General features: G+C 45.3%; 1 protein-coding gene across 5 annotated transcripts in view; it reads right to left on the bottom strand.

The window, feature by feature from the left end:
• The window catches only part of SH3PXD2A (SH3 and PX domains 2A), a 254,832-nt gene that overhangs the window by 72,993 nt on the left and 161,298 nt on the right, over positions 1–20,541 (bottom strand). For 4 of the 5 annotated variants that reach the window (XM_061458831.1, XM_061458833.1, XM_061458832.1 and 1 more), the window contains one exon: positions 14,184–14,212. In XM_061458831.1, coding sequence (XP_061314815.1) covers positions 14,184–14,212 — 29 coding nt within the window. Of the gene's footprint in view, positions 1–14,183; positions 14,477–20,541 lie in introns of those variants that run through there. The other variant, XM_061458834.1, reaches the window with a different exon arrangement.

The following is a 20,541-nucleotide window of genomic DNA, read 5'->3' as shown; positions in this document are numbered from 1 at the left end:
GAATGAGGGTGCAGAAGGGTAGCTGTTACTTTCACATTGCCTGGGAGAAGAGACAAGGATAGGCTAAGAACTTCCTGCATTGTGACAAAAAAAAACCAAAACAATTTAAAAACTCATCTGCAATGGGGAACCCAGTTCTGGACCCACCAATTTAACAGCACAGAAGATGCACCCTTCAATCACCTAGAGAGAGGGGAAAGCTGTATTGGTGGCCTCCTCTGCTAGACTTGCTATTGTCTTTTGACTTGCAGAATTTCGTCAAGTCAGCCAAAAATCAGTAACAGATTCCTAGTACGTACGTAACAGAAATTGCTAGCATGATACAAAGCATAAGAAACAGCTTTCAAACCTTCCCACTGGAAACCAGAGGTCCAAGAAACACATTACTGCATTTCCTCAGCTCAATGGGAATGGTGAGGTTTTGAAATCCTTTCTTTAAATCAGACACGCAATTTTTACTGTGTTAGAGCAAAACTGTAATTCAGATGGATTCAGTATTTCGTTTACTTTTCAGTAAATCCCCCAGCAATGCCTACTCAGGGAAAAACCTGAAATCTTCCAACCACCTAAGTCCCAAGCCCATGCACTGCACTGTCACAATATAGTACAAAATGCACTGTGGTAAATCACATTAATTTACTTTGGATAACCATTTAAGACTAAAAGAAAAAGCTTTGCATTGGTAGAGTGCAACAGGAAATCATCTGGCAGAGTAACTTGTGCTTTAGCTGATAGAGGGAACATACAGCATGTTTCTATTACAGACTCAGGGCACACACTGGAAAGGGTGTGAAGGAGTTGTTGTCAGCAACTTGTCTACTGGCTTTTGAATAGACTTCCACTGCCTTCAGGAACAGGATTATGGACTTCAGTCAGCAGTCAGATCTTTTTCCAGACAGAACCACCCGAACACGGCAGTGATAAATAAAGCAGAGGATGTACTGCAGGAGCAATTGGGAAGATTTCAAACAGTTTGCCCCAATCCAAGCTGGCAACAAAAGGCTGAAACAGCCAACAGTTAAAGACAGAGACAATGAACTGTGCTTAACACAAGCGTGGGGCTACCCTGCATCTTGTATGGCCAAGAATAGAGTGAGTTTAAACTTAGATCCACAGTAGCCATATCTACAAATGCCCTGTGTGAGTTCTCAAGGAATCAAGCTCACCATAAAAACCAATTGTTAGATACTAGCCTTTTTTAAAATTAATTTTTAAACAAAGTATTTTTTTCCTTGCCAAAAACCATTGGTCTAAACCACAATAAAAGGTCAATCTAAGGATCAATTGGTAAACAATCCCACAGGTCCCCAGCATGGGCTCCCCAGCCCAAGAAGCAGCATAAAAGCAGCAGCACTTCTCAGCTGCCCCAGCCTGACAGCAGCTCTATGTGGATGAGGTTGCTTCTGAAGCAGAAGACAGCTAGCATATTTCAGCTGCTCCTGCACATCTGCTTAGCATTAAACTTCCTTCTTGGGGATTTTTTTCTTTATTCCAAGACGTTTCAGCTCTAATTGCTACCAGCTTCTAAGAGTCCCCCCTACAAATAATAAAAATATCATACATTAGTGATGGATTCCACTTCACAGGGAGCTCAAATGAAGAGCCGCGAAGGGAGCCAGGGTACGGGGAGGAGGTCAAAGGCCCCAGAAGCACACTGTGCCCGAGCCAACTGAACACAAGCTTTGAACAGCCCCTGGCTTCCCCTTTAGGACAGAGTTTTACTGGAATTCTGCATGGGGCTTGGAGCTGGTTTCCAATGGGATTGGTAATGGTAAATGAACAAACCCTCGCTTCCTGCCTCTCCTCTCCCCTGTTGCAGCATGGCCAAGCACCAGCTGGTCTCAGATGACTTGGAGGTGGGTGGGTAAATCTCAGTATTTGGAAGGGAAATTAAAGTTGCCTGCTCAAAGAAAGCCACTCCTAAGGCAACAGCATCCCAGTTCTGCTCCTAACACCAGCCTCTACAGCCCTTGCTGTCAGCTTCAGCTGGAGCCAGAACAAACCCCTCTGATCAGAATTATTTTTAAAAGCTCAAAAGAAACACAGGTCCATAAATTCCAGCTAAGCCGCAGGGCTGAGGCGGTTGTGAAGAGCACAGAGGAGGCTCCCTTTGGAGCCGCGCTGCACAGAAATAGCAACAGAGCAGGCGTGTTGCTAGAAACGGCCACTGAGCCCCATCCCATCCCAGCTGCCACCACAGAGGTGGGCAACCCCAGATGGGCTCCTCAGGTGGGGAAGCAAAGGAAGATGTTGGGGGGGGTGGAAAGGCTTTAAAGACATAATTAAGCTGGTTGCTGTGGTGATAGAAACACATGAAATGGAGTATTTTAGATTTCACCAGAATCTTTTCTGCTGCCAGTGAAAGCGGTTGTTTTGCTGCTCCTCCCACCACTGGCAAGAGGATAGGCGCCAGACTGCTGGGGACTAACACTTTACGCTGGCAATACAGCTCCATTCATCTCATTTTAGCAGCAGACTATTTGTCTTGTGTGCAGTCAGAACAAAAGCGAGCTTCAAGGAAAAGCTACAAAACCTAGAGTCAGTCCGGAGTCAATACATGAGCACAGGGCTACCGAAATCCAGGAGATGCCGCATTCATGGTTCACATCAGTACGGCACTTCCAGCTGGGTCCCTGGCCCAGCAGGTGCAGAGAAACTCCTCCATAGGCATTTTAGCAGTAGCTGCTGATGCAGGTTTCTTTTTGTCAGTAACAGTGCTTAAAATGCTCAGCTCAGTGTTGAGTCCATTATGTATTACTGCTGTAAAGGCCAAAAGGAACACCTTCCTAAACATTCAGAGCTTGCACCTAACAGGGGCTATCGGGGTCCTTTATAATAAACTTTTTTTATACCTAGTGTCTGTATAGCTGTCTAGCCTGCTAAACTACATATTTCACGACAATACTCCTCTAGTAATTACCCAGAGTTGGATCATACTGCTTATGAGTCTTAGCGTGGTTGTCATTCTGGCCATGTAGCCCTTGCCACAAATGATTTCTGTGCATAGCAGAGAAGTTAATATGGGCCAAAGACAAGTCCCCACAAGTGATCTGGATGTGGCTACCTTGCTTTGGATGGTAAAAGCAGTTCAACTATACAGGCATGACCTGTCCTATGGAAGTTGCCTTTCACAGAAGAAAACAGTCCTAGGTCCATTTAACCAATCAAACACTTTGGTTCTTATAAAGCCCTGTCTTAAACATCACTTGGAAATACTGAAATTCCCCCAGCAGCTATTAAGGTGCACCTTAAAATACTGAGAAAAGGATGATAAGAACAGGTGGCCATGATGAAATGCTAATATCTGAAAGAGACTGCCCCTTTCCAACAGTGATCAGTTCTCTAGGTCATTAGTCCTGTCCATGAGGAGGTAGTAGTGGCTCAGTTATTCAAGGACCACAGTGGTGAGTGCAGCTGAGCATTTTGCAGATTCATTTCCCAGACATAAACCCTTCCTGTCTTTATTGGAAGGGTGGAAAGAGACTAAGCAGTACAACCTTAGACTGAAACTATACTGGCTTCCTGGGAGGTCAGTGTTCCACCCCAGAGAACTTGTGGTCCAGTAACTGGCTGGAGCTGGGGGAAGTAAATACTGCTTTTACTCAACACTGCTCAAATAAAAGGCATTAAGAGAAGAATGGTGGTGTTCTCATCCCAACAGTGTTATTTGATAAGTCAGCAAGAGCAGGCTGACTAAGCTGTTCCTCAGAAGTATTAATTTCTTAGAACTGGCCTAGAGCCTTGGTCACTAATGTTTGTCACATATGGCAGAACAGAAAATAGAAATTAAGCCTTTATTTCAGTCTAGATTTTGAAGGCCAAGCCTGCCAAAAAGCTGCTATAAATGAAGTGCCATGTTGTTGCCCTAGGTGCTCAGGGGAGACACCTTACTGCTTAGAGAAGATAAAGAACCCCCAGGGGCCAGGCTCAGTCTACTCAATCCTTCTTCTGACTCCTCCAGAGATTCCTCCTGGGATTTTGTCTCCAGTTCTCCCCTTATCACTTCCCTTCTGCTCTCTTCAGACAAGCAGAGGAGCAACCTCTTCCCCCTGACAAGGTGAGGATGGCAAACCATGCACTCAAAAGCAGGAAGATCCATGAAGAACTCCAAAACTGTGAGGCCTGTTTCTGCTCCCATGCACAGAGAGCACCATGGTCAGTGTTTCCCCATATCCCTGTGAACCATTTCCAAAGCCTTCAACCCCAGAGCCACTGACCATCCTTTGTCAGCGTGTCTCGAGGTTACTCTCCTCTAGCTCCTTCCCATTCATCTGGGGATTGGCACTTCGGTTAAATGGGAAGGCAATAGTCCTGGACTAGGGAAAAGAGAGGGAAATACTTGGTGTTGCTCACCTCCCCCATGAACAGAAAAGCTTCTATCAGAGAATTACTCTGATACAGAGTGTGCATGTAGCTCTACAGTGTGGATGTAAAAAAAGCTTAGAAAAAGTGAAAATGCAGATGAGCATTTATCTGAACTGGAACCATTTTCACACTTTCCTGGCTCACACAATTAATTCATTCAATTAGGCAGAGAAAAACAGATAGCCAGAGAAATGGGAGGATGGCACAGAAAGGTTGTGAGTGTTTTGATCTATTTCAAGCATTACTGCTCAAGGCACGCTGTTGAACCGAGCCATTGATGTTTCTCCCTCCAGGCTCCAGAGAGATCAAAACAATAACAACATTTGTGCCCAGTGCAGGCCTGGTCAGTCACTACACTTCTTAGGTACCACAACAACAGGTTTATTTGCTATTGAAATTGCTGGGAAAGTAGCAGCCACCGCTGCTCCCAACCAGAGTAGCTTAAATAAGCTTTCCTTGCTCTTAATGTCTGTAGGATGCCGATGCATCATATTTAAAGCAAGTGTTTTAAGGTAGTTCTCGAAGGAAAACAGATATATTCATTTCCTGCCCCCCCCCCCCCCCCCAGGAGACTGTGTTTTAAAGTAAACCTCTCATCCTTGCAGATGTATCTATCTCCTCTTCCATATACTTGATGCAGAACACCTCCACTCCCCATGCCATCTGTTCAAGAGATGGCATCCTGAAGGGCTACATCTTGAAAAAAACATTTGAGTAGTAGATTATCAAACATGCAAATCCAGCTAAAGTGCAGGAGTAAGAGGATTAGCAGCAGCCATTAAATAAGGGCTTTAATTTTAGTCCTATTCACCACATCCAGCCCATCATGAACAGCCTGTGCAAGACCTGTGCTCAGGAAGAGGCGCTGCATTTATGCAGGAGGTGGGGGCAGATGTGCTGAGCCACAGTGAGGATCCCAACGAGGACCTTCCTCTCCTTGGCAAATGAGGCTGCTCTGGGGGCTGCCAGGACTCCTTGCCTCCCCAGCACAAGGCTGCAGACCAATCTCAGACCACTTCCACTTGCCACGTAGCCTGGCGTACGCTAGACCCACACACACTGCTTGGAAAATGTTCACATCTGGCTTTCACGTGACTCGAGCATGCCTCAGAAATTCATCATCTGGATAACTCACTCCTGCAGGGAGAAATCCACAACCAGAGAGCCCTTTCCTGAGTCAGGATGGGGCAGTGAGGAAAGAGGATCGTATGCCTGACAAACTGCACAGTGACATGCTCAACAGCTGCATTTCCACAGCCTCATACAGTCCTTCATCCCTTCTAAAAGTACTAATGTAAAGAAAAGTTAGTCCCAGTTTCCTACTCTGTTTACTCCTGCAAAAGACCATCCTAATCCTATTCACAGACCCAGAAGTATCCAGGATTGTTTAGCTTTTGTTCTGGCAGCCATAGCACACATTAACTCTTTCCACATGGCAAGCAAGGACTGCTTCCCACATGATCACTGTGGTACAGCCCCTGCACATACAATATTGTAGCAGTTCCCAGTTTTGCTGGGAAGTGCCTAGAATATCTGAACGCTAATCCACATCTACAGCTGTACAAACTTAGAGCATCACCCCTCCAAAGGAAAAAAAGTGCCTCTGGCGCTGCCAAGGACAGAGAAGCCCCAGCCATTACACTTGGAAAGTCACAGGTACATAGGCACACTAGGATTCATGCACAGCTCAAAGAAAAGAAAGAGCTAGAGTCAAATTCCAACTGTGAAGAAATCATGCTGCCAAGCACAGAGAGCGTACTACAGGATCGGCATGTCCAGGCAGCCTGTTTTAATTGGCAGCGGATTGAGCTGGCCAATCGACGCATACACAACTCCTGCTGTACACCTTTATAAGTAATGTTTCCAGCCGTCTCTGGTTAGATAAGCCACTCCATCCAGAGCAGACTGGAGAGGATTTTGCTTGTCACACAGCCCAGGCACAGCCAGAGTGTGACAACTATAAAATCATGCACAAAGCTGGAGCCACTTCAGGAGTGCTATTTTAGAGGGTGAGTGCTCTCAACCCGAGGACACACACTTTGCCATCTAGGTTTCCTTCTCACAAGAGACATTAAGGTTTCAGGTGCTCACTAGCCTGAGACTAAGTTATCTAAGACACACAGGTAAGAGGTATGCTCCTCTCAGCCAGACCCGTCTGTGCTGTGCAGAGATTCCTGCAACGGCTGAGGATCATCATCCTCCACTCCAGTGCCCAAGTGCATTTCTCACCTGCCTTATCTAACATGCCAAAATCAAAATCCATCACCACACAGTTCTCTGTGCAAGAGGAAAACCCACGCAGGCAGTGGTAATACCATCTGTCACTAACAGACAGAGGAGGAAGGCAGAAGAAGAGCAGATGGAGAATACACAACTCCTAAAAGCACGAGAAATGCCACTACATCCCCCAAGGTACCAAGTGTTTTCTTGGTGCTCAGCTGAAGGCTGAGACATTCACAAGGGTGTGTGCTGTTCTGCCATAGCTGTGCTCAAGCCACACCTCATACTTGCAGTCCTTCCCTGCCCATCCAGCCTCCCTGCCCTCTCCCCCGACACGGGGCTTTGTGCAGCATTGACACTGAACTGGGAACGGCAAAGAGAACAAACACATTCCTTTCCCTAATCCTGTACCCTGTCCCCTCACTTCAGCTTAAAAGCCAAGGAGCAAAACAAACAACCCACACAACACACATACAATTCTTCCCTCTCTTATCCAGTCTTCCTCCCACCCCAGCATATGGGCCACCCAGAAGATGACAGGGTTCCTATACATCTAAGGACCACATGTCAGCAGAAAAATGAAGCGGTGCAGAAAAATGTCTCCTATCTTCTCTTCTTTCCAGTAGTCTCAGGCAGAAGTCCAAAACATTTTGGTTTAAGCAGTGACTTCAAAAATACGGTGCACAAGGAGAAGTGTGAGATCAGTTTCCTCCTGCCAGACTATCACAGGCTGGATTTGCAGTGTGGGATTGGAGTGGACAGATTCACATCTTGACTGAAGATGCAGAACTGGGTCACATACACACACAGAGATGCTGCAAGGAATGAAGTCTGCCTGACTTAGCTGACGCTCTTCCTCAAATATATCACTCTGTGCAAGTGCACCTAGCACAGCACATTAGCCCTGCTTTGGAAAAAAGCCAACAGATTGGATGTTCCTTCAATTATATGAAGGATTTAGAATAGAGACACTTGCAGGCTTTTTAAAACCTCAGGAAAGAAAATGGCTGTTTTGGGAATTGCTGCATCAGGCAAATGCCAGTAAAATGAATAGATTTTGGAGTTCAGCAAATTGAGGAAGTTTAGCGAGTTGAGAAAGATTTATTCTCCATCATGAGAAGAGGAAGATCCATCAAGGACTGAGCTGAGGATTCACCCTGAGATTATTAACTACTGACTCCTTCCAGAACCAGACCCAAGATGTACATCCCCAGTAATTATATGCTAAGGTTTGTTTAGTCCTTGGTTGCTATGCTTCTGCCTGCTCTATCCTTCTTTTATTACTAAATCTTTTAACCTCTTGCTTAAAAAAAAAAAAAAGAAGCTATGTGAGAACCAAAATGTTCTGCCAGAATCTGCTGTTTTTGAATTCCATGCAGTAATTAGTAGATACAGCCAAGGTTAATCGCATGGTGGGGAACAGATCCTGATTTCTGATGAAGGGCAATCCTGTCAGTACATGCTTGTGACGTTACAAAATAGCGGCTGGCAAAGTACCTCGTCCAACCATCCTCATCAACAGGCCAAATGGCACCAAGGAGCCAGTCCACCATTGCTCTTTCTGCACTACTTGTGGAAAACAATGAAAGGAACACAGCACGCACGTGTGATTCATCAGGATGCAAACAAGAGCACATGCCTCAGTCTGCAGGGATCATGTCGTACCACAGATTTCTTACAAGGATTAAGTCATCAAGCCCAAGCTACGTGGTTTAAGATGTTCCTGGGGCCTTGCCATGGGCTTCCACAAACTTAGATCCACATTCACCACCTTAAAAACCCAAAGATTAACCTTCCAAGCTGAAGCTTTCCCTTTGGATGAAGGACAGGGAAGCAGACTTCAGAGACAAACACCACAATGGCAGAATGACTCAAACTAATATTGGAGTTTAAAAACACATTCTAGCTTTGCTGCTATCACCTGGGCTCAGATTCATTAAGCAATAACCAACTGCCTACTTCACTACTCATGCATTCAATGTGGGTAGCCACATGACATCTGCTGCAGTCACCACCATGCATTGTTTCATGCTGGGATTCACCATGTTAGTTGGTATTTTCAACATCTTCAGTAACACGCTCTTAAATTTGGCCCCTTTGAGAACCCACTGAAAAGGTTCAGACTTCCTCTGGCCGAGAGGAGAAAATTGAGACAGATTTAACAGTCAACTGAGTAAGTTAAGGCATGCCCGCAGCATGCTTGCGGTTGCATTCACAGCTCTTCTAATATTAGAAGAGCATCAACCATTCCAGATGGCATCCCACCAACACTACTACAACCTTAAGGCAAAGGAAAGGCAGCACTGTGCATCACTTGCAGACATCTGTCCTTCCTTCTTCCTCCACTACAGCCATCTCCCACAAATACCATTAAATATCTGCCAAGGTTGGAGGCCGTATGTTCTATCCTCTCCCTGTACCCATGTGTAGCTAAATGGCTGCTGCAGACCTATGAAGTTCCACACTCAGTTCCACCAACAAAGCTTTGTCCCTAGGGTGGGCATCTGAGCCCTGCAACAGGCAGAGACAGCTCCAGCCACACAGCCTTGCTGGTCCCTCTAGCACATGCCATTTCTCCATATTGCCTCAAAGGAGGCAGCTCAAGCTGAAGTTCAGAAAATAAAGTATATTTATTGAAAAAAAAAAAAACAAAACCACAACACAAAACCAAACCCAGAACCAAAACCAATCACATGCCATGGAGCTGTAAATGTACACTGGACATATGTAGCATGACAGAACCAGAAGGGTTCAGCTCTGAAGTGATAAGCACAGCTCAGCTGCAAAGATAGAAAAAGCTAAAGAGGTAAGGCACTTCCCTTTGTAATTACAAAGGAAGCAGGAAAAAGCCATATCCCAGATAAAGAAATTACAATTAAGACATCTCCCTGAAGCTGACAGCACACATCCTCTGTGTGTGAAGAAGGTTTCCCTAGTAAGGAAGAATCAGGCTAAAGAAACGATTCTTGTCATCAGTTCTACCCATAAACCCATGGAAGCAATCCCACAAGTGAGCACCCAGGAGGGCCCTTGATGTTATAGTGATCTGCTTGTTTCTCACTTCTGTCACTGTTGCAACTCTCTCAACTCTACTTGATTTCCCTTCTGAGGGAAAAAGAGAGCATTACAGATGTTTCTGTAAAAAGTCCGAGAAGTAGCTTCCAACGGACTCTGAAGTTTTAATTATTTACTTGCCAGCAAAGACATCCTTCCTGGTTTTAGATTACAGGAGGGAAAGGAAGCAGAGATTGTTGTCTGGGTGCTGCCATATTCTACTAGTCCAAAAATTGGACATGGGAACTAAGCTGAAGTACAGTTCCCTCTGCTGAGGAAGCCAAGCCTCATCAGCATCCTCATTGAGGCAACACTGGCTTGGACCAAACTGTTAAGTTAATATTCTAAGCGCTCAATTACAGGGGCTATTTATATAGACTTCAGCTGGCAGACTCAGCCAAAGTACAGCCAGCTTGATGTACTTCTCTGGTCAGCTGAGAAAGAGACACTGCAGTGCTGATGGAGCCATGAACTTTAAAGTTATTCCCTCCCATTTGGAGGAGCATCCTACCACATAGCAATAAACTGACAGAGAAAGCCACTAAGCAGCAGCTTGAAGCCAGCTGTGCCCCCAGCAGCAAGTAGGGCAGTCAGAGCAGCGGGAGTGAGCAAGCAATGGGGATTTTTGTTAGGATTTCAGAAGGGGGTGGCTAGCAGTGCTCCTGCTAGTGCACACTGAAAGCGGTAAGCATAAGGGCATGGCTGCCTAAAAGGCAGGTGGCAGAGAACCATGCCTTAGCTTTGAAAGCAAAGGCAAAGCAGCATCTCTTCTGTTGCATCTAACCCCTACTGTTGGCAAGGAGAACACTCTCAGTAATTGAGGAGCACTGAGACTCAAGTGTGGAAAAGCTGCAAGGCTCCCTACTGCCACTGAACACCAGGTCCCTGATGCTTCCTTCAGCTTCATGACTGGGGAATGTGTTAACAACCTTGGCATGAAACCAGCCAGGAAAGATTCTCAGCAAGGGCAGAAGGCAAGATCATCTTACTCCAGGAGTCTGAAACTTGCTCTAGCCCACAGGGGTAGGGAGAGGGGAGCAACACACAGGGGACATCTCTGGGAAGATACATACCCCAACTGGTTCTACAAGCCGCATCAGGATTAGCAGATGTCTCAAGGGTTAATTAGTTCACCAGGCACAGATGGTAGCTGGTAGGGTTTGTGGAGTGGATTAACCTAATTTGTGGTTTGTAATGTTCCATGCAAATATCCATTACTAGACTTGCAGCAATTCTACCCTTATTTCGATTTGAGCAGAGAAAACCACACAATGATGGTAGCGGTGCCTTTTTTGAGTGACAAATGAGTTGCTGTTCATTCAGTTAATGCGATTGACAAATTGGAGTCCGGAAAGCAATTCCTTCCCTTTTTTGCTACAGAGGGTCTTTGGAGAGACCTAGATGAGACCATTTGTTGTGAGTGCACAGAATATGCCCATGGTAACCACTCCTCACAGTTGTACTGAGGTCTCTTCCGCATTAACAGATGGTCATAAAGCGGCAATTGCCTGGTAACATACAGGCAGCTTTCTGAGGCAGCTCTGCAGCATGTCAAGTAAAAGCCCACAAATCCAGAGTAACAAACAGCACATGTGGCAGTTCAGGCCACAGCAAACATCCATGCCTACACAGAGCCTCAGCTGCTTCAGAGGAGCTCCAGGTCTGTGAACTGACTGCAGGTCAAATCATTTATAATTAGATCATATCCAAGTAAAGGGCTGTGTGTTTACACAGCTCTTTGCACAAGAGGAAGCCAGGCTCAGGGCTGGCATGTAGAGGTACCCCAGAGCAGTGCTAGACTCCCTTCTGTTTAGTTAAGGACATGCCATGCTATTGCATTCGGTTCAGAAGGTCTCAAATGTTTACAACCAGTATCAGCTGCAGCAGTAAATGTTTCCATAACTCCTATTAAACTCTGAACTTGGATTAATTGTCTCTGCTCTAAGGAGCGAGCACAGGACTAGCTAGTCATGCATGCTGGCAAGGCAGAGGTCAGGCTAGAGGTGACATTGGCTGTCAGAGGCATTCCCCAAATGTTTCTGCAACAGGCCATGCTCATGTTGTGCCTGCACATGCCTGAGACACGGCAGCTGTGGGATTCCTGCTGGACTGTGTGGGACAGCTGTGCTTATGCCCCAGAGCCTCCTCCCAGCACATCTTTGGGCAAGGCAGAAGATGTGTTCACAGGCCTGATTTGCTGGGAGATGGTTGCATTTTAAAGTGCCTATTTGTCTCTTGGTTAAAGACAGAGTAGTGTCTGCAGCTAGAGGAAACTACATTTTGAAGCCGTTACCTTAAAAGGCTCTCACAGCACACCCTGGAAATTTGTGCTTATTTACCCCATCACTTGTCTGAGTGTCATAAAGCTGGTCTTTGTTAAAGGCTGCAACTACCAACTCCCTTGGCATATTCCTTCACTCATTGTGCGAGCACTCCCACAATATCCAGCTCTGAACAGAAGGAAGCATTCCTCCTCTGCTCTAAAATCAGGCAAGAGGATGGCTGGGAACAGAGTCCTTTTGTACAGCTCGTTTGGTCAGAGAGCTGCTTCACATTCCTCTTCATGCCAGCTAAATGAAGAAAGAGCATCCCTAAATCTCACTGTTTCCAAGCTGTAGCTGTGCAAGGGGCCAAGCACCTAGAAGTGGAGAAGAGGAAACGGTCCCAGAAAGAGACCTTGCAGCATGTGGAGGTGGGACAGTCAATGGAGGGAGCCTGACTTGAGCCTCCATCCCTCACAGGGGTGGAGGAACACATCGCTTGGGCAGGAGGCCAAAAAGAACCCAGCAGGGCAGCATCCAAAAATGGCATCTCAGCTACACTGACTCAATCCCTCTTCCCCTAATGCCATAGCAGATCAGCTCCAACTTCCCTCCAGAGCCACAAGAATGGAGGAGCAGCAGTTTCCTCACACTCCCAAAGCAATCCTCTCATCTCTTAGATTATTGCAACTCCTGTGCATGTCAACTGGTGCACTGAGCCCAAAGCTCTCCTGGTTTCCTAGTGCTGTTCTAGGTCACTGCTAAATCAGGTTGCCCCAGAGACTTCAGTGCTGTTTTTCAAAGGTCTTTACATGGCCCAAAACCCCCGGTGCTCAGGATGTGTCACTGCATCAGGAGCTCCCACACTCAGTTCTGCCTTCTACAGGGTCACTTCACCTTTATGGCCTGCTCCTCTAGAGAAAGTGCCGCTGCCAGTATAAGTCACAGGCCACCATGAACAAACACTACACTTGTAATACTACATTTAGGAGATCCTAGAAGTGCAATCCAGATAATCTTTGTATGAGATTAAGAGAATGAAGCATACCATAGTTTAGCACATTGGGCCAGCACCTAGTACCACACTTGCCTCTTCATTACCACAACAAACCTCAGGGAAAGGATACCTAAAATATTGGCTTGCAAAGGCAATATCCATTTGATGTACAGGACAACAGGCTGAAACAACAGCTTTGCTTTAGTACATCACTTAGCTTATTAGAGAGCTGCAGCTTAAAAGCTCTCATAATTAACCAACAGATCAATCTAGGCAGTGACATTCATTGGAGACCAGTATGTTATGTGCATCTTCTTTCCTTCCCAAAGATTAAGCCATTGCAGTGTTTTTTCATCATCTTAAAAAGCAAGAAGAAAGAAAACCCCTCCTCTCCCCTGTACACAGGCCAGAGTTTTCCACAAGTTGCTATGGGTTTGCAAGGCCTCTCTTTGGATGCCCTGAGTACAACTGGGAGCACCCAAGACTCCAAACAAAGTCAATGAGAGTTGCAGGTGCTCAATGCTGCTTGGGGAAAAAAAAAAAAGAATAAAAGGAAAAAAAAAAAAAGAGAGAAAACCCTGACAAATCCAGTGCAGCACAGCCAAACCCAGAGGCCCATAATTACATGTCCCTACTGAAAACACATCTGTAAAAATCACCAAGAGCTACAAGGGGAGGGGAAAAGTTGGATTTATGTAGTTTCAGATTAGGGTTTTATGGGACATTTGAATCCAGGAGTTTAAAAACAAAACACTGAGCTACAGCTTTTGAAGCAGCCCAAACCCAGACACAGGCATTGAAAGCATTTTGCATCAGAAGCTATATCAGATCCTTTTGGAAAAGCAAAGGTAAAAGATTCCAAGGAGAACAGAAAAGCATTCCCTTCCCCTCTGGAAAAGAATCCCAGCTCTCAGGCTGCATTTTGACTGTTCGCTCAGGTAAAGAAAGACTTATGAAAAAAATGAGAGAGAAATTTAACATAATTATCATCTCAGACTGAAGAAGGAGCTGTATAAACACATTCAGAGGAGAGCAGTCATTTTAACTGTAATACTATACGTGGTGGGTTTCTTCTCCTCTCCAGTGCAAAGAGCTGATGCCTGTCTCTAGCAGGCTTCAGCAACAAAAAGTTAAACTGCTACACATTTAACGTCACAGAAGGTAAAGGGAAGGTTTAAGGGGAGAGGTGTTGAAGAGGGGGTGGGATGAAGGGTGAAGGGGGCACACGGGAAGCTCCTCTCTGTAATCATGCAGTACATAGAGAGCCAGAAAGCCTGGTATCTTACCTGATTTTCTCTTTGAAGATCCATAGTCCCTGAAAAAAAGACAACAACAAATAGACATGGTTAGAGCTGGAAACGGTGGTGACAGAATGGGTGCCTCCCAGATTTCCACCCATATGCTCAAGAGCTCATCCTGTGCACTCCCTCCTTTAAAGAGGAGGTCGGGACTGCAAGGCATTGACAGGCAGGGACCAGGACGGATCCTGAGCAGCACCGGCTCATCATCAGCAGCAGCTGGGGCTTCTGCAGCACCAGGGGCTCGGGGAGCATGTGATCAACGAGACAGAGCAAACCATCCACAACCAGCAAGGCAGGGGAGAAGGGTGTCATTTTTTCCCCTTTAAATTGAGCTATTAAATGCACAGCTACTGAATTAACCCCTGACATTCCCCCGGAGAGGAAAGGGAATATTAACTGCTTGATGCAGGGGTGCGGCTGCTACAGGCTTATCTGGCACTGCGTGCAGTGCTCTCCTTTCAGAGGCTGATTAATTTGTGAATAACCTTGGAACCTCTCCTCATTATCTCTGACAAGCGTTTGTCTTCTGCAAGGAAAAACATCACCAAACCCCAAACTTTGTCCTTCTTCTTTCTTCCAGGATGGGGAATGACCCCGTACTTTTCTATAGTTATTAAAGGGTGCTGGCACCTTTGCTCGTGGCAGAACAGCTGAGAGCTCAGACAGCTGCTACAGAACTGGGAAGAAATTACAGAAGGGAGCTGCGGGAGCTGGTCTTGGATAAGCAGAGCTGAGGACAGAAATGCTTCACTATGGCTGTGCTTCTTCCCAGCACTTTCTCAGCCTCTGAGACTCAGCTCTGAAACGGTCTGCACAGGCAGGAGCCTGGGCAATGACAGATTGGGCAGACAGCACTGCTGCGTGGGCACAGTGCCTGGGGCACAGCCACACACTGTACCCGGAGGCATTAATGTTGGGAATACCACCTAATGAACCGCTCTAGAGGCAGGCTGTGTTTGAGGAATCCCACTGCAGGGGCAGGCAGCAGCTTCTAAATTTGGAGGGGGGGACAGGCTCTTAGAAGTGAGGTTTTGTCCATTGCAGCATGCTGTGTACTTCAGAGGAACCAGAGAAGGATTATCCTAAACTATGTATTTTATTTCAGGAGTTTGGGGAATCATCTAAGGAAGCAACATGTCTTAAGGGCAGAGGTATGTCCACCCATAAATTCTGTTTCTCCCAGAACTTTCCTTGGATCCCATGCTTGGATTCATGCCTTACATGTCTAGGATTTGCTTCCAAACAAACTGGGGGAAGTTTTTGCACCCTCTTTGGATTTTCCAGTGTCATTTCTTATTCAATTAAATAGTTGTTTTCTCAGCCACGTCTGCAGTTGCATTTGATATGAGGATGCTACTGCTCATGAATAGGCTGCTTTTTCTACACAAGTGATTTCATATAATGCCTGCTATATGGTGCCCAAAACAGAGATCCCTCAGAATGAGCCAGGGAAGGCACAATCCCCAAAACGTAGTCCTCCGCCCCGGCTCCGCTCCCACGCCAGCTTGGAGCTTTGTGGCTGCTGTCAATACAGCTCTCTTGGCACGCGAATGTCTGTGTTTGGTCCTGCCCTGTCCCAGCGCCCTGTCCCATTTATGGTAAGAAGGTGGAACCCTGCTGAGATCCCCACATATAACTTGCTTTGGCCTAGTGTCTCCATTGTACACATGCTTGATGATCATTTCAATACCTCCTGCCAGTCCCAACTTTCTGGTCAATGGCAAGCAGGGTGCCAACACAGGCAGTAACTGTTCATGTGAGCCAGGAGCTCTGCCCAGCAAACCCCATCACTGCTTCTCTCATGGCTTGTGCATGGTGAAAACCAACCTTGAGGTTAGTCTGAAGAGGGAAAAAGCCCCTTACTGTCACTGCAAAGTGCACAGCTGAGTAAATTAGGGTCAGCTACAAGAGGATGAAGTAGCAAGTAGCTCTCAGTAATGTCTCTTTGAGATCTGAAGGGTAATTAGCATCATCAGAGGATACAGAATGTATTCAGGCTCCTGAAGGCAGTTGAACCTACAACTTCTGGTTATGTTCTTAGTCTTAAGCACATGATCATCCTTACAGAAGAAATGAAATTATTATTACAAAATATATATGTGAATCGTCACTGCCCCCAAAGTCATGAGGGTTGCTCAGAAAAGAAATGAAGAAACCAATCAAGCTACTGGGCAAGTTTTCATCTTTTCATTTATTCTTGCTGTAAGGGTTAAAGCCAAGCTTTATCAGGTTTTGATTTTGGAGCTCCTGAAGTCCATGTACCCCATGTACTCCCTGCCTTGTCACTTTTTTGTACACCCACATTTCACTTATAAAATCAGGACAAAGCAGTATCAAATAAAACGGAGCTTGAAATAAAATCCTCATCTCCCCAGTGAAACTCTGAAAGTCAAAACTTGCTCCTCCCAGCGAGGATGGGAAAAAAAATTACTGCTGAAATAGAAAGCAAAGAAGGTACAGGAAATTATCTCTCTGCCTAAGTAAAGTGCTCTCTCTATACATATTCTTCTCCTCTTTTCTGCTAATAAAGAAAGCCTGTGCTGCTGCTTTGCAATAGCTTCCAGCAAGGAGCCCTGCCTGACTCCATGTTTATTTTTAAGTCCTATTATTCTGCATCTGCAAGATTCATTGATGTCTTTTCCCTTTCCCAAGTGACGATCTATAAGATGAATACCTCTCGGCCTCACTATTTTCAGAGGAGCATTATTGTGAGGCTGAAGTATCTGATTATGTCTCCAAAACAATTAAGGAAATTATTTAATGGTGTCTCATAACTGTAACAACTTCCAAGTAGAAACTCCAATCTTCTCCTTCAGTACAGCTTGCAGCTGGCACACTGCTAGACCTTAAATCAGACAAGAAACCTCGCCTTGCAGAAGAACAACCTTTCCAAGGAAAGGCATGACGAATGTCACATCTGCAGCTACCCAGAGAAGATTATTTTCTCTTCAGCTTTTCGTCTTTTTACCTCTCTATCTTTATAAACACACATATATTTCCATTATTCTCCTATTTCTGTATGAGAACAGATACCACCATCCTAATTTCCCTTCTAGCCATAGCTGCAAGAATAGCAGTGAAACCAGCAGATCTGAAAATAGCTCTGGCAGGTTCCTTCTTCATTAGCCAGGATCACTCCATACTGAACACATGCCTTTCACAAAAATAGTGTATTTCTAGCCTTTTTTTTTTGTATCAGAATATGGCAATTTTGTCTAAAGTCTTCCTGTGGAGCACCACATTCAGCTGACACTGAAATTCATTACTGGCAAGAAAAGTATTTCCTGCTGGTAACAATATTAAAATATCACTGGTGCCAAGCACATCACACAAGCTGGAAACACTCCTCTTTACTGACAAAGGAGAGGGAGGCTGGATCTCCTTTCTCATCAGCATTGCACCAGGATAACATTACTCATTTGAAAACTAGCAATGAATGTGAGAGGAAGACCACAAGCGTTACTACAGAGCTGATTGCCTTGTTATCACATTAAGCTATCCACAGTCTGGAAATCTGTGAAAAGATAAGAATATCTTATGTCATCGATTTTATATGTCACTTGCAATCTAATTTAATAGTGACCATTATATTAACAGTGTTATGGAAAAGCTTTATGGCACAATCTTTCTTTAGGGACATACTTGGCTGCTGTACCCAGTGAGAGTTGATAAGCACTGATGTATGTGTGTGGCATGTTTTTGTCTGTCTAGATACATATAGATACACACAAACAAGCAGTGGCACGACTGGAAAAGTTGTTTAACAAATGAGGGGTATCCTCACATTTGCTCAAATAAAGCCTAAGAAATATTCCAAGCGGAGAAGACTGGAGGTGACCAGATGTGTCTGTGACGGGCTGTGCCTATCTCTTTAGCTGTACTTCTAATTCAGTTTGATTTGTATCTATCCCAGAGGGTTTCTCCAGCAAGTCAGCAGAAGCCTCCTGCAGGAACAAGGAGAGTTTGCAGAGCAACAGTGCATCAAGAGGTACTACAAGGCTGCAACTTGGCTCCTGCACAGCTCCGCTCAGAGGTGATGTGTTAAGTCGGGGGACTTCATCCCTGTGGTACCCATGATGCAAAGGCTCTATCAAAAGCTTCTCCCCTTTGCCACGCGGCAGCAGACCCAGCAAGCTCACTCTGTGGGATTCCTCCTTTCTCAGGCACGTCACCTTTTAGCCCAGAGCCTCTGTCTGCCAGTAAAGCAAGGCTTGGCTTCAACTCATTTAGCAAAGTTTTCAGACAACTGTGAGTTTCAACCGTGAGAGAAAACAGTGCCTGCAATGCATGAGGAGCTGTCAGACCCACAGAGGAGCACGGCTGGGGGAGCTGCACAGCAGACATTTCATCAGACGAGACAGAAGCTAAAGGAAGAGTAAATCATCTTTCTGTCTGTTTCTCAGTGTTTGCTGTCCAAAGGAGACGAGACAGTGACAAACCCGGAGTAATGGAGGTTAATCTGTATCCTCCAGAGGATTTTAATACATAAATTAAAATTGTTCCGTATTTGTTTGCTTTCACTAATTCACGTTTAAATGCATTGTAGGTGTTTATGTTCCCATGCTCCTTAATTCCTAAAAGTCTCTAGTGGTGTGGGCAGGCTGCGGTGGAGATGTATGACATTTCAAACAAACAACTCAGATTATCATTTAATGGCCAATGATTTGCCAGGCAGATTAGAAGCACAGAAGTGTTTTAACAAGGAAGTCCAGTCTCTCCTTCCCAGCACTCATACAGTCTGCAGTCAGTAATGAAGACCACTTTTCCACAAACTATTTCTCTTAGCACTGCTATCAGATTCTGTGACTGTTTTTAAAGTAAGCCAATACAAAAATACTTTGCTACTGCTCTTTATGCACACAGAAACCTGAGCCTTGAGGATATATTTGCATCTTGAAACTCCTAACTTATTTTCCTCAACAGCCAGAGTGACATTTTCTATTTGAGACAATTGCTACAATATCAATTGTGACCAAGAACTGTCGCTAGTTGCCTGCCTATGGCTGAATACGTAACACCATACAAACACACAGGAGGTATATGGACAGCGCAGGGTTAAAATTTGCATTCATGGTACTCAACGTGCAAAAGTTTAACCATGTGCATGAAGGTATCTTCATTCCCATTGAGCTCTGAGACATAATCAAGCAAAATTAACTCTATACGTTATGCATCATGAACACAAACACATAGTTGCATACAGCTATACATTTCCCCCCTCCAGCATTCCATCCCCTGCAATCATACAAGCACAGCTGATCTCTTCACTGAGCCAAATAAACAGATGAAGGCTTTTTTCCTCTTCTTTTTTTTTTTTTTTAGAAAATATTCTGCTCATTTCCTGATGTAAATTGTTGCATTGTGGAACCCTCTCAAACATGAATCTGTCCTTTCTGAGCAGAGGTCGAGCTTTCCAGCCCTGTCAGAAAGGGCCCCATTGTGGAGGACCCAAGATTCCACAGTTCCTTGCCGCAAGCAAAAGGGACTTGAGGAGCAAGGAGAAAATCTGGAGACCTGACTTCAAACCCAGGCATTTCTTGCTGTCTGGAAGCAGTGTCTGCTTGCTGCTAAGAAAGGTAAGCCACTCTTGTGCAACAAGCTCCTTAAGAGAACGAAGACAACATAAAAGAGAACTTTGCCTTCCTGCCACCTTTCTGTTGTCTTCACAGTGTGGCTGTAATGCTGGCATAGAGCAAACAGCACAGTTTCAGATAGTATATCCTTCTGGTTAGGCTGTAGCAATTTTCTCTGCATCATATAACAATGGTGGCCTAGTTTGGTTTACCAGGACCCAGCTGGAAACCCTCATCCCTGGCAGTGTTCAAGGCCAGCCTGGACAGAGTCTTGGGTGGCGTGGTTTAATGTGAGGCATCCCTGCCCACGCAGGGGGTTGGAACTGGATGATCTTAAGGTCCTTTCCAACCCAAACCATGCTATGATTCTATGATCTAGGGATGACTTCTGACAGCTCCCTTGAATACAACAAAGCAAAAGTCAACCCAAGCTCTTTCTGAGAAACTCCATACACAACACTGGAAACGTGTAAGTGCAGAAGAGATCTTCCCTATAGCAATAACCTTAGCTTGCACAGAAGAGCCAAGATTGGAAGGAGACGGACACTGCCTCCTCTCCAGCAATGCTTCCTGCACCTGGATCCACGGATTTTGTCACTGAAAGGGTAATCAGACATTGAAACAGCATTCCCAGGGAAGTGATGGAATCACTGTCACTGGAAGCGTTCAAAAAACATATAGACGAGGCCCTCAGTGACCTGGTTTAGTCACGGCCTTGGCAGTCCTGGGGTAATGTTGAACTTGATGATCTTAAAGGTCTTTTCCAACAA

This window comes from Pezoporus flaviventris, unplaced genomic scaffold (genome assembly GCF_033815535.1).
Source record: "Pezoporus flaviventris isolate CSIRO_AGI_PZ_B2104156 unplaced genomic scaffold, CSIRO_AGI_Pfla_v1 ptg000029l, whole genome shotgun sequence".
NCBI classification, from domain to species: domain Eukaryota; kingdom Metazoa; phylum Chordata; class Aves; order Psittaciformes; family Psittacidae; genus Pezoporus; species Pezoporus flaviventris.
Note: the sequence above shows the minus strand (reverse complement) of the source record. Positions and strands in the feature narration are given on the sequence as shown.